Raw genomic sequence first — 15348 nt, forward strand, 5'->3', positions numbered from 1 at the left:
CCAACTAAGTCACATCTATTTGCCCATCAGATATTTATGTATAATATTAATGCTCTTAAAGCCATATATTGTAATTTTTTTTGCTTTTGATTTTTTTTTAAATTCTGATTTGTACATGTTTGTAATGTACTTTAACCCTAACACCTGTAAATACCCCAAAATACCACAACGAAAAATTTTGCGCATGCATGCATCCCAGGGTCTGCGATGACGCAATCACCTTAAGTGTTATATGCTCACGGAATTGCTGGCCAGGCAGCAATAACCTGTGTAGCTACCGGTCCGTGATCGTGTGGTTGGCGTGCGGGGGGGTCAAAGGTTCGAATCCCGGGGTGCCAAGTCAAAAATTCTTCTTCTTCTTGACTTTTTCGGATCTTCTTTGACTTCCGACATCAAAAACCAGGGTTCAGTGTTAGGGTTAATTAACTAACCTATCCTGTTAGTACTGTATCATACTGTTACAGGGGAAACAGTATTTGTGAGAAAATCTGACATGGATAAAACTGTGTCCTATCGTTTTATTCACATGATAAAAATATTAATCAAATGCATATGTGATGTTCATAACACGGTGCGTACATGATGTACAGGATGGTCATCAAAAGGACCAACCTCGGCCATGGTCGATGGTGTAGCACGCAATGCGGATATAGGGGACATGCCTGACAATGAAAACTAACAGTTTGTGGAAAAGATTTGCAAATCTATTTCTTATGGAAATGTTACAATACGGCTTTAAATAGACTTGATGTGGAACCCCATTATTATTTTGAAAATATCTAGTCAATTTCACATCAATATATATATGGGACCCATAAACCTAGTCTGGGAAATTATTAAGTCATATTTTTATACTGAATGATAATAAAATTATAGCAATTGATAACTTGCAGTGAGTGGGTTATGTCATTTTCCATTAGCTGGATATAGCTCATTATGCTTACAGTAAAAGTGGAAAATTTTTACGCTTTGCCAATTTTAAACTGTTTCCCTTGTTTTTAAATTTGTGATTCTATGTTTTCTTTCATTTACCGATACACAATAGGATTATAAACACGTTTGTTATTTTCGCGGTAGCAGCTTGGAATGCGAAAATTTCAGCTTTTACTGCACTTCTGTACATTATAAAATAGAGTGCTTTGTTATTTCATTGCAGTTGGACTGGTTGTTACCAGAGAAGATATTTTAGTAAATCTTACCTTCCCAGAATCCTTTGCAACATGGTGCATCCCCTCATTGCATCAAATGACACTCCCATTACTTTGTAAAGGTTCCTTTGTTTTCATTTTGAGAATAGACTGGTTAAACATGAGTCGATAGTCAAGAAATAAACATATTTGGCAAGATCTGGACTTGCTCTGTAAATCTTCTCTTGGTTGTTACTAATAGGCATTATGACTCTATAAAATTGCCAAATCTGTAAAAAATCGCATTCTTTATACAGATTTGCATTTTTTTTCTTGCTTGCTTGCATTTTTAAAGTCAAACTTAAATCTAATTTTGCAAAAACAAATCCCTAAATTGCATAATCTGGGTTGGTTTCTTCTTTGCCTAAGCTTCAAATTATGTTACAATTATTCACAGTTCATTTTGTAATTTGTTTCCAGGAATGACCCATTTTTATCTGTCATGTTATGCTTATTGATTTCTAGTCAGTTGTCATGTTTATTAGAGTGTTTTCTTCTTGAGAGATGCGGTTGCTAGGAAATGACAGAAATCCACTTAAAGATGGGAGGACGAAGGCAATAAATCAGTGACGTGAACATATGTGACATGATCAAGGAGAATGAGTCGGATGTCGCTAATATTGTTTTTGAGATATTGGCAAAAATAGTGTTCAAATTCTTTTGTTTTATATTGTTTTCAGCCATTGATCAAGTCCTCATAACTTCGGTGACACGATGTCCGATTTTGATGGGGTTTGCATCAAAATGTAGCATTCAGAAACTGCCAGAAAATTATGTAAAAACTTCTAATTGAAAATTGCCGACATGTGATCCATTCCCCTTGATCAATGATCATGTAACATATTAGAAGTTTACAATCCATTCCATTCAGGTCTTGAATCTTCTAAAAGTTGTAATCTTACCAATACTAGGCACATCTGTCCGCATTTAAAGGGCATTTGTTTATTTAAAAAAATTAAAACTATGGTTATAATGTAAAAAAATTAAAACTATGGTTATAATGTCAAAAAATTAAAACTATGGTTATAATGTAAAATTTTGTTTAACAATTTGTATTAAAATTAGGAACCAGACTGTTGCCAGCACTAGCAGGGTTAACTTTACGGATAGTATGGTTGGAAAAAACACCTATTCTTGGCTCTACAATATAAAAAAGAAACACATCTTTTCACAATATTTAATGTAAAATATGTTAATGATAGACAAAAAAAAGTTTCAATAAAAATGAAAGGTTATCTCTGTGGGAATGATTCTCAAATTAAATTGAAAATAAAATAAAATGTAAACTGTCAATGTTGCATGAAAAAAAAAAGTATACCAACTAAAAATAGTACAATATACTCTTGTATTTAATTAACATAACTTTTCCCACGCTGTATAACATTCCATGTTCTGTCCTACATGTACTGTTATTCATCACTGAACGACCATGTGACTAATCATGTGTTTGTCTGATCATGAGAGTGTTGCCATTGTATGCATAAGTTAACATATTTTCCGTGGGTAGAACATTATTTTCATGGGTATAAAGTAGAGCTTCCCAAACTGGGTCGCAACCAAAATGTGGGTCGCGAGCACTTTTTCAGGGGGTAACGGACCTTGACTAAATATTTAAAATAATGCATACTTAAATGAAGAGGATCACCTCTTTAAAAAGGAATTTGTGTAGCACTGTGCATTAAGGTGCAGGGTATACCATCATCCAGGTGAAACTCCATTTTGGTATTAAAATTTCACATTTTCGTACACTTTGCACGCAGCATTTGTCCCATTAAAAGTCATTTTGGAGAGTCGGTCAGCTGCACTACTTTGCAATTTTGTCTGGTGCTCCAACGATTAGTTTCGGTTAGTAACAAGTTTTGCATTATGATCAGGGTCACACAATATTTTTCTCATGAAATTTGGGTCACAGAGAAAAAATGTTTGGGAAGACCTGATATTAAGTGATCCAGGAAAGGTTCCTTGTGAAACAAAAACAACTTTTCATTCTGCGACATAATTTACATGTATGACAATTTTCAAGGACAAGTAGGCCTAATGCTCAAAATCATACCAATTATATTAATACCAAAAAACAATTCAGCCCGAGTCACTGGTCAAATAATCAAAAGTTGCCCAATTTATTCTTATAACCATTGGTTTCTATAGGACAGGGAACTACTGGAAGTCGCCAGAGCCGATGTTTAAAAAGTCCCCAAATGTATTTCTTTAGCATTAATTTCTATGGTCAAATGGTCAAAAGTTGCTGGGAAAATCTTCAAAAGTCACCCAATTGGGCTACCAAATCATGAGTTTGGCAACCCATGAAAATTTAATTTTTGCGCTCAACGAAGCTACTCACAAAAATAAAAATATGCAAATATGTTCTTTCTAGACGCATAATAGGTCTGTGTACGAAAACTAAAAATTTCTATTATAAGAACAAGCAAAGAAGTTCAAAATTGGCAAAGCGCAAACAATTGTACACTTGAAAAATACCACTTATGCAATAGAATAACAAGCGACATCGGGAGCCTCTTCTTGTAATTATTTTGTGTGTCAAATATCCCATTCAGCTTTAGATCACTTAGATGTGTTATGTTCAAACAGCCATTGTGCCTGCTGAAGGAAAAACACCTGTACCTAAATGTATAATTGCCTGGATGATTTCCGTTATTAAAGCAAAATTGGACCACGTTGATATTATTTAGGTGTTTTGAATGTAAAAGTTCATTGTGTGTGCTATAGTACCGATTGGAGCAAAGGAATACAACAAAAATGATGAGGAGAATGATTTAATGATTTTGTGAGAAGGGTGCTATTTATTTAAGTTGCTTGTTTTCAAATCTATTTTTTGAAAATGGTTACTTTTTGGTAACATGATAACAAAACAAAAACTGCAAAACAAGCTAATAAATTAAATACAAATGAAATGAAAATATGTGACATATAGCATCAGCTTTACTCATTTTGGGTTTTCCTGTATCACTGATTATTATTACGTTTTGAGAAATACGAAAAAGAGGTTCATATACTTTATAAGTTTATGTTATTTTTTTGGGCCATGGACGCTGCTTTTGATCATTAGTAACTTTGGAATGTCATTGCCAAAAAAAGATTTGTGATGATACCCAGTCCTACATGTACATATGTGGGTGTTTTAAAGAAGAAAATCATACTACTTATTAGGCTATGTAATTATTCAGATCGATTAGTGGGTACCCGCTAACTGACATTGAGATAATGGAAAGGTTAAAAGTTGCCCAAATCAAAATGGCATGACTGTTATAGTTCACTTGTAAACAGATTACTAACTGAAATCTGAATACACTTTATGTCATGTAAATTATGTAAATAATCAAGTAGATTTTAATGGTTCTTTTCTTTTTTCTTTTTGTTCTTTCATTTTTTCTTTTCTTTTCTTTTCTTTTTTCTTTTCTTTTCTTTTCTTTTCATCTCTTTTCTTTTCTTTTCTTTTCTTTTCTTTTCTTTTCTTTTCTTTTCTTTTCTTTTCTTTTCTTTTCTCTACCTTTTGTTTCATTTTCTTTTCTTTTCTTTTCTTTTCTTTTCTTTTCTTTTCTTTTCTTTTCTTTTCTTTTCTTTTCTTTTCTTTTCTTTTCTTTTCTTTTCTTTTCTTTTCTTTCATTTTCTTTTCTTTTCTTTTCTTTTTCTTTTCTTTTTTTTTTTTTTACTTTGTTTCTTTTTGTTTCTTTTCGTTTGTTCGTTGAATCTTTCTATATTTATTTTTTCTCTTTCTGTCTTTTCTCATTTCATTCTTTTCTTCATTCCTTTCTTACATGTACATTAGTAAATTTGTTCTTTCTTTCTTTCTTTCTTTTCATTCTTTTTATTCTTTCATGTGTTTCTTTCTCTGTCTTTGTCTTTTATTGCTTTTGATCTTTTTGCGGAACTCATGGTTTTGTACATTTCCATTTTCATATCGGTTTACGCAAAATATTTATCTACTTGTTTCATGTGGAAATGCCCAGCAAATATTGATTTTTGGAGAAAAAATATTTACTTGATCATGAATAATGCATTCATACATAGGATTTGGGAAAATGTATTTCTTTGCCCATCAACTATAGCAGACTTGTTTGTATAAATATATATTGTGTTACAAATAAGTAAGTGACCCACATACAATGCAAGAAATATTGCGAGATCAAACAAGATTGCTTTTTATTGAATAATAACAATGAACTTGATCCAGATATTGGGCTATGCCATTTGAAATCAACACTCCCCCTGTGGAAGATTTACCTGATATTAAAGTTTTCCACAGAGCGAGTATGGGTTTCAAATAGAATATGTAATTGGGTAACTTCCATTTGAAATACTCACTCCAGTTGTGGATTATATAGGTAAAGCTATATACAGGGGGAGTATGGGTTTCAAAATAATCAACCCTACCAATTCCATTTGAAAAACATACTCCCTCTATGGAAGACTTTCCTTAAATCTTCCACAGGGGAAGTATGCATTTCAAATGGAATAGCCCTCTGTTCATGAATGCAAAAACAGTTTTTATGTGTTCTGTTTGTAGACTGCACTAGGCAAATAATTCAAGGTTATTTGGGGTAGCGGACCAGCTTGCAAACATGCATTAACAAAGTCAATCAGGTTCAAGTACCTTTCTGGGAAAAAGTAACCGAAACCTGAGACTAATATAATCTGCAACACAAACAACTTGTTATACAACTACATTTGCAGAAAAATTACAATATTTCTATTGATGTGTATGCATCAGAATACATCTATTGCAGCATACACAAGATTACTGCCATGTTCTGTTGATAACTCTGCAGAGATATTAATGTCCTCAGTATGCAGCATTTTTGCTATCTACAGTAGATAGCAGTTAGATATGATTGTAATAATCTGTAATAGATACCATTGATCTTTAGTAGATATCATTTGCTACCCAGCAAACACAAAACGCGTTTTAAAAACGTTTTAAATAAGTTATATTTTGGCTTTTGGTTTAGGTAAAACGTTTTAATAACATTAAAATGTCGGGTTATATAAAGGTCATGATAACGTTTTAAAACGTTTTATATGGAAACACACTACAACAATATTTTTAAATGTTTTCAAAAATGTTATTGTAAACTATTTTTGCAAACATTTTTGCCAAATATTGTGTCAATACTTAAATAACATTATGTTAAAATATTTGAACCCAGCAAACACAGAAATGTTCTTAAAATGTTTTTTTTCAAACCTTTTAATAACATTTAAATGTCGGGTTATATAAAGGTCATGAAAACGTTTTTAAAACGTTATTGAAAATATTTTAGGCAAACATTTTTCGCAAAATATTTTTTCAACCCCAAAATAACATTCTGTTTAGAATGTTTTGTATCAAGTTTTCAAGAATGTTTTTGTAATGGTATTAAAACGTTTTTATACCCTTTATATAACCCGACATTTAAACGTTTTCTGTAAAACATTTTTGTTATCTATTTAATGCATGTAAGAAGAGAGATATATACTTTCGTCAGTAGATGTATACGTTAATATTGTTTATGTAATTTACAATGTATTTTAGGGCCGGAGGCCTTTATATACTGAATAAATTTCCTTCATTTGAGGGAATTGAATTGAATTGAATTGAATTGTTTGCTGAGCAGTAGATTATCAAAAAATGTTTTTCAAGGTTATGAAAACGTTTTATACTCTTAATATACCCTTTATATAACCCGACATTTAAACGTTTTCTGACAACCTTTTATAACCTTTTTGCGAATGATGTCGAAAACGTGCTGTGTTTGCTGGGTATCTTAGGAAGATAATTATTATTGTTTGCTATCTGCAGTAGATAGCATCATTTGCAATTTCCAGTAGATATCATTGTTTTGCAATCTTCAGTATATACCATTATTTGTTATCGCCAGTAGATATCATTGGTTGCTGTTGTCAGTGGATAGCATTGGTTAATACCTTCAGTAGATAGCATATAGCAGTCATCAGTTGATAGCAGTAGTTGCTATCTTCAGTAAATACCATCATTGGTACTTACCTTCAGTAGGTAACATTGATAATAGTCTTTAATTGATAACATGGTTTGCTGTCATCAGAAGATAGCATCATATACACCCTTAGGCAGACATACCATTGGTTGCTATCTTCAGTAGATAGCATTATTTGCTATCTGAGGTAGATACCATTGATTGCTATCTTCAGTAGATAGCATAATTTGCTCTCTTCAGTAGATAGCATCATTTGCTATCTTCAGTAGATAGCATTGATAGCAGTCTTTAGTTGGTACCATTGTTTGCTATCTTCAGTAGATAGCATCAATTGCTATATTCAGTAGATAGCATCAATTGCTATCTTCAGTAGATAGCATAATTTGCTATCTTCAGTAGATAGCATCAATTGCTATCTTCAGTAGATAGCATAATATGCTATCTTCAGTAGATAGCATCAATTGCTATCTTCAGTAGATAACATCATTTGCTATCTTCAGTAGATAGCATCATTGATAGCAGTCTTTAGTAGATGCCATCATTTGCTCTCTTCAGCATCATTTGCTCTCTTCAGCATCATTTGCTCTCTTCAGTAGATACCATTGTTTACTATCTTCAGTAGATATCATACTAGCATAATTTGCAATATTCTGTAGAAAACACTGATTTTGACATTTCAACAAGATACCAGTGTGTTAGATATCTGTTTTTGCAGTTTGCTCACTATCATTGTGTATTTGCTATCATTAAAGACCTTTTCAGCAGCTGAGCGGAAATCATCTTAAATTAGTTCAAAAAGATGTCGCTTAAAGTGAACAAGAACAGTACAACCAATCACACACTGGCAACAGCGCATTTGAGGGTTGCATGACGTGGTATGATTATACACACCAATCACGTCCCGCTTTTCTCTTACGTGATCTAGGTATTGTCCACTGCATGATGGAATACGCATTGCCAGAAATTGATTAGTTGAATGGTTTGATGGTCGTGCATGATCTGTGTTGATCTATCTTGAAAAGATCTATTAAATAAGCTTTTTTTTCCGCTATCTTCAGAAGGTTACATTTTGTTTGCGGTCTTCAGTAGATAGTGGGCCTATTATGTTTATTTTCTTTGAAGTACAGGTAGCATCATCTTGCTCTCTCCAGTTGATAATATTGTAAAGAATTTAATCCTGATGGGATCCTTCCAGTGTTATCCAGTAAATTTGTGCTTTTAACAGAGATGGATCAAATTGTTATTTTTGATGACTAAGATATGCACTTTGAATATTGGAAAATGGTTGATTAACCTGATCGATGTTTGTTCTTTTTTTTCTGTTTTTCAGCCCCAGAAGTAGTGAACTATGAACCACTTGGATTACCAACAGATATGTGGTAAGTTTCCAAATTTACACTTGGTCATAAGGCCATGGAAAATTAATTGTTTGGTTGTGGATCCCCGACCAACCATAGTTCAGAATGGCGATCGGAAATATTTGGGCGCCTCGGGCGGGGGAGGGAAAGTCGGTAGAGATTCTATTTATTAGTATAGATATTATAAAAATCTACATATTTTCATGTCTACATGCATATAAAACTGCAATTTTTCAGTGAAATTGGCCTTCGTATTGATTGTATATCAACTGTTGATCACAGTAATTTTTCTGTTGTAATCTGGAAGTAAGTTCCAGTATTCAAGAGCTTGCTTTTGTCAATAGATGACATACTAACAATGCCCCAGACAGTGATGGACGTCAAAATAAATAAATAAAATTAAATATATTTGCGACTGACTGACCTTAGTTTTCCAGCAAAGGGGAACCATAACTAAAACATTGATTTTTTTCAATAGATGACACATTCATAGTTTCTCAGACTGAGAGAGTGATGGGCGTCAAAATAAATAGATAAATAAATAAATAAAATATATTCTCGACCGTCTGATCTTACTTTGCGAGAAAAGGGGGGACCATAACCAAAAAATGATTTTCCACAGCCCAAGAGAGAATAGAAACAAAAAATGTATAATAGTATAAATATTGATTGGTCCAGAATTTGTGACCCGATCTGATCCAGTCAGGCCTGCCCTGGCAGCTTTGAATATTGAGTTATCCGTAAGTAAACTTTGTATATTAATGCAGAAAACCCTGTTTCTGATTCTTGATGAAGTCAGAGACACACCTGTCGAAAGCACGACCACTCACACAGGTACCGTGATATCTGCAGATGTACTCGTAGAAATACTACAACTTATTATGAATTCCTGTCAAAAAAGCCTATCTACCTTCTTGTTTCTGAAGTTTTGATATTTGGAGAAGCCATTTGTAATGATATTGCACATGTAATCAAATAAACAGGCAAGCACAAACAAATACACACTGAAATACGGTAAAATAACATAACATATAAGTTAAGTTTCTATATTTTCCCATTCATACATCTCATGTTTACACAATTGTATGCATCAATTTGTTTACACCTTTCCAAGAAATAAATATCAGCTGTTGTAGTTTTTCAATCCACATTAAATAGTACTGGATTTTGAGTAAACTGATCTGACACTGTTTAGCACGTGCAGATATACATGTAGGTGGTGTATGTGCTTCGTCCGTGATTCGGAAGTCACGTAAAGCCGTTGGTCCTGTGTACAGGAAGAGTCAAACCCTGTGCATGTTAAGTGTCAGAGCTATTTGAAAAGAGAAGGGAGACCATCCCCGTTCTGATATCTGCAATCAATCCTAGGTTCCTGGATCGTGCATAGGTAAAAAAACTGCACGTTAAGGGCTGGGGTATGAACGTTTGGACAGTATTTATTTTGGGACATTAGAGCATATCAGACATATCGAATTGCATTCTGAATATCTGAAGAATGTCCTTCTGATATCAAATAATTTTGATTTTTGAAATTTGCAATTTAATACACATTTTATGGCAAATCATTAAAAAATTGATATTTTTGATATTTAACAGTACTTGAAGTAAACTTTATAAATCTGATGATTTATACTTAAAGTGTAGGTTGGATGAAAAACCGACGATCAATTGAAAATTTTGACCAGATTGGAGATATGGATTTTTTCCCAAAACACCAAAAAAAAAGGTCTTTTGGGGAAAAAATCCATATCTTCAATATGAAAGGTCAAAATTTTCAATTGACCGCCGGACTTTTCCTCCCAGCTACATACACTTTAAGAATATATCATTAGATTTATATAATTTACTTCGAGGACTGTTATATGTCAAAAATTTGAAAAATATTAAATTTTTATAATTTGTCATAAAATTTGTATTATATTGTGATTTTCAAAAAATGAAAATTATTTGATATCAGAAAGACATGCTTCGTATTCAGAATGCAATTCGATAGGTCTGAGGTGCTCTCATGTCCCTCAAAAAATACTGTCGAAACGCAATAAACGCTCATTCTAGATCCCTTAAGCCTGTGCGACAATACTCAATTTGAGGTGTGCACGTATATAGGAAGAAGAAGAAGAATGGATGATTATAGATACCATAGATGCTCTCACCTGAGTTTATAGTACATGGGATATGAAGCTGTTACATTAAATGAAGGTTTAGTGTAAGAAGGTCCTATCTGCAATTAGCTGTCAGGTGTTGTATGTCCCTGAAAGAACTGTATCGCCTGAAACTTTAATTGTGTTGGTATTTTAATGCCACAACTAACAAATCTATTCACTTTAACAAATCTATTTGAGGAAGCCTGATCTAGACCACAGTGCAACCTCCTTGAGAGATGAAAAGGTGGTCTATTTTTGCCTCAGATACAAAAAAAAATAAAGTAAAAAAAAAAATGAAAAAATTAATCAAACCCGCATTCCGTATTAGGTTTTTCACTAGGGAATGGCTTTGAGACGAACTATTGAATTAAGATGGCCTAATCACTACGCAGTGCCGCCGAGAGGCATTACGGGCCTGTGGGTAAAATGAACTCACGGGCCCCTTCGATTAGCGATGACGGTGCAGGACTTCATAAGTGTGTTTGTGTGTGGGGGGCATTTCGAACGTAGCAACTTTTGCTCCCATGTTTGAACTTTGGTACAAATTCCGTGCGAAGCACAGAATAATTGCTAAATATAGCTAAATGATCAAATAATGAACATTGGATGGGACAATGCGCGAGAAACGCGCGAAAATTTGCAATTTGTTCCCACGATTAAGGTGTACTCTTCTGATTTCTCAAAGTCTTCGTTATATCGAGGATGATCATTGTGGCACTTGAAAGGCAGAAAGTAACATAGGCCTAATTCAAGTAAAATAGGTCTATTTATTAGAAAGTGTGGGTCAAAGGCTATCTTGTATTGTTAATGCCGCTCTTTTCTTTGTTTTTACGGGACCCCTACTTTGTTTGCTTTTTATGAGCTATAAAAGAGCAAAGAATACAGACCTATAATGGACCCGTAAAGGCAAAGAAAAGATACCTAAGTGGGCCCGAAAAAAAGCAAAGAAAAGATACCATGGGCCCGCCGTAAAAAAAAAGAGACCTTAGTGAGCGTGTAAAAAATCTTAATAAGCAAAGAAAATATACCTTTATGGACCCGTAAAAGGAAAAAATAATTGTCTCAGAGGGCCTGTAAAAAGTAAAGAAGAGATGCCTTAATTACAAGGCATCTTTTCTTTATTTTTACGGGCCCCTGAGGTCCCTTTTCTTTGCTTTTACAGGCCCATAGTAAAGTATGTTATCTTTACTTTTTACGGGCCCCCTAGGACCCAGGGTCCAGGGGTAATGCACCCCCTTACCCCCCCCCCCCCCTGTCGGCGGCACTGTCAATTGAAAATTAGGTAGTTTCGTAAAATTCTCTTTATTTCAAAAACAGAGTGGTCAATTGTCAAAATTCAAAAAGTATGTAACAGCTATTATGTTGCTCATGTTCATCAGTTACGTTTGCATTATGTGTTAAAGTAGCCAAAAATATCAGTTTCCGATGATGCAGTTCTTTCAGGGACACCCTCTATGTACAATAAAGAATGCAGAGATTGTAAAATGGCTTTTGAGCAGCTATTGCAGATAGGGATTTTGAGCGCTATTAACCCTCTCAGTAAATGCACACACATAAGGACTGTCATTCAGTGCTTTGTAGGAAGTGCATGATACACCATCATACTAGTGTAATTCCCAGGCAACTCTGAAAACGGAGATAAAACACATATGGTGACAGTGAATTTGCTGATTCAATCGATACATTTTGTTTGGTTTTTCATGGTTCATTTCAGCGAGTCATACAACATCACTCATGTGCTAAATAGTTGCTATTCATGTGCTGAGCTATAATGTTGAATACCTGTTAACAGTGTTGCCAACCCTACAATTTGGTAATCCTATCGACGACTTCTGAAGATTTTTGTGTGACTTTTGATCTTTCTTGTCACGTAGAAATCAATGATTTGGAAAGAAATTGGGTGTCTTTTCAAAATTTGCCCTTATTTTCTGTCCTGTAGAAACCAATGATTGAGAGAAACATTTGGTGATGTTTCAACGATTTGACGCGCCATTTGGGCTGATACGTTTTGGCAACCCAGCCTGTAAACATGTGGGAAATGTAGAATGATACTGTAGGATGAAAGTGAAGAAAAGCAAAAATACACTTATTATTGTTACAGAAAGTAAAGACTGGACAAAGGAACAAAAACAAGGAAGAATATAACCTAAGAATGAATCAAATGAGGGGGAAAGAAAGAAAACATTAAAATAGAATAAAGATATGTAAAGTGAAAGTATTGAAATAAAAGGTATAGCAACGAAAGGTAAACAAAACATGCAGTGGATTTGAGTAATCTGATTGTGATCAAGATTTATTACATTATATTATAGGCCTTTCACAACAATTTTTGTAAATTGGCATTCAGGTTTTGAATTTGAGCAAACATTTTGAAGAAAGAAAAACAACAGCAATGTGATTCATCACAGATTATTTTTTCATTGTATTATTTTGCATTATGCCTATCATTATTATAATTACTATTTTAATTACCCCACATAAATTTCGATATCCCCCTTAAAAACTCACACTCCCCGTTATATAAATATTAAACGGTCCCTTCCATGTCATGCGCTCCAGGATCTGTAATTTCAGCATGAATAAGATTGATAAGAATATGTGGAGCTGTTATTTTGAAGATTTGCTATGTCCAAAATAGAATATATCAAATATGAAATAACGTTTGCTATGTCAATTATAAAATAAGGTTAGCTAGGGTTAGGGCTAGATTAGCGAGCCTGTCATATTCAACAAACATTATTTTCAACATAGTGAACCTTCGACATAGCAAACCATATACCTGTATGCAGTCAAACGGAACCAAAATGCAACTACGCTTGGTGGTTTCTATGCAAGTATTAATGATGTCATTTCAATTAATGTCAAGTATCATTGATTCTGTCATTACTGACACATTTCATTCATACAACAGTTTGTGTACTCTTGTAGCTAAAAACTGTTGCGTGTTATTTAGCGTGTTTATAGTGAATATACGGATTATTGTGTACAATAGTTCTTGTATATATACCGAAACTTTTGCTGTTTATAGTGAGGCACAGTTACCGCACAAATCATGTATCATCTAAACATAACCGCCGTACATCTGCAATGACCCCGAGGTCACACTTGCAAAGCACAGGGAACATGAAATAGTGTGGCGTGAGCTATAAACAGCCCGTTCAACAGCTTGATCATGATTATGGAGGTGAACAGGTAGCTTCTGTTTTGATAACTCTTCGGGCTGAGAAGAGTCTTGAATGTCCTGCTTGATCAAATGCATCATGAAGAGGCTGCTACTTCCGGTAATAATAGTACACAATTTATCCTTGTGTTTTTAAAGTGCAAATACCTTTTGCCAATATTCTTCGATTGAGAAGGATATCATATATGTTACATACCTGTTATGGCTAGTGTTTATAGTGGGCGAGTTTCCGGACAATTTCTGACCAGATAGAATTTACATGCTAATGTACCGTGTATCTGCCCCTTATTTAAAGGAGCACAGTCCAATTTTCTCATACTTTTTTGGTTTAAATCTAAGCATTTTTTAGGTTTTGACCCTGTAAAGTGAAAAATATGACCTTTGACCTTTTTGCTTATAACTCGAGAATCATATGTCACAGGTAGACTTAACTATACTTTTTCTGATCGTTTTAACTAGATGAATACTTTGGTGCAATTGTGAACAAAATCTGATCAAATTCTGAAATGGGACCCCTGCATGACATTGAAGGGGCCATTACTGTTTTTGGAGCAAGGGACATGTTTTCTGGTATTTCAAGGTCTTCAGCAGAGTTAGAAGTTGCAGAGATGCCACATTTCAGGCATGAATGCAGGTTTTTTGTGAGTCCAAATTCCCACATTTTTATCTATTTTCAGCCCATTTTGGGGCTTTTTGGCCTGCATTCACATGCTTTTTCTGATTTTTCTCACCAGTTTCAGGTTTTTTGAGTAAACTGAGTGGTATCTCTGAACTTGGTTCTAAGCCTTAATCACAAAAATGCAGGACATTTGAAAACCATACAATTACATGTACACTTTGCAACTGGATTAATAATGAAAACATTTAGTAGTTGAAAAAGAACAATAGCAAAAATACCAAAATTATCCAAAAGAAAACTTCACAAACATTTTGTCAATTTCCCCTCATAATTAATCCATGATTATATAAAAACACTTCAGCAGTATACAGATATTGTTTATGATGACATATCATATTAAAAAAAACAGGTATAGGAAGTATTATGAATTCATATTTTCAATATTCATCATCCATATCATGTAAATTTGGCCAAGCGTAAATGAAGAAGAAAGAAATATGTAAACATTTATCATGCATGAAATAAGAGATTTATGGAATAATAGATAACTTGAAAAGAAAGTGCATTGTCAGGTTACATTTTAATAGTTGTGTGGTAGAATTGGTAGAAATCATTCTTTAGCTTAGTTGAAAACAACAGTAATAGTGAAATAACAGCAATAATAGCAATAATAATAACAATAATAAAAATAATAATAATCGGACGTTAATCCAAGTTTTTGAAAAGGGGACCACTCTCTAAATATTTCTGCTTGCTTTGCTCACCGTAATTGGTGGCCCATATCTTTCTATAGTTGGCAATCTGGGGGAGCTCAAGGGAGGATCCCACCACAGAGTTGGAAAATTTTGGCGATTAAGGAGGTCAAAATGACCCACTTTCATCGTACCTGGATACATTTTCTAGCAATT

General features: G+C 33.8%; 1 protein-coding gene across 1 annotated transcript in view; it reads left to right on the forward strand.

Moving 5' to 3' along the window:
* Window positions 1–15348, forward strand: part of LOC140171939 (death-associated protein kinase 1-like) — a 238219-nt gene that overhangs the window by 79773 nt on the left and 143098 nt on the right. The window contains 1 exon segment of the mRNA XM_072195283.1: window positions 8469–8517. Coding sequence (XP_072051384.1) covers window positions 8469–8517 — 49 coding nt within the window.

The sequence above is a fragment of the Amphiura filiformis genome, chromosome 15 (genome assembly GCF_039555335.1).
Source record: "Amphiura filiformis chromosome 15, Afil_fr2py, whole genome shotgun sequence".
NCBI classification, from domain to species: domain Eukaryota; kingdom Metazoa; phylum Echinodermata; class Ophiuroidea; order Amphilepidida; family Amphiuridae; genus Amphiura; species Amphiura filiformis.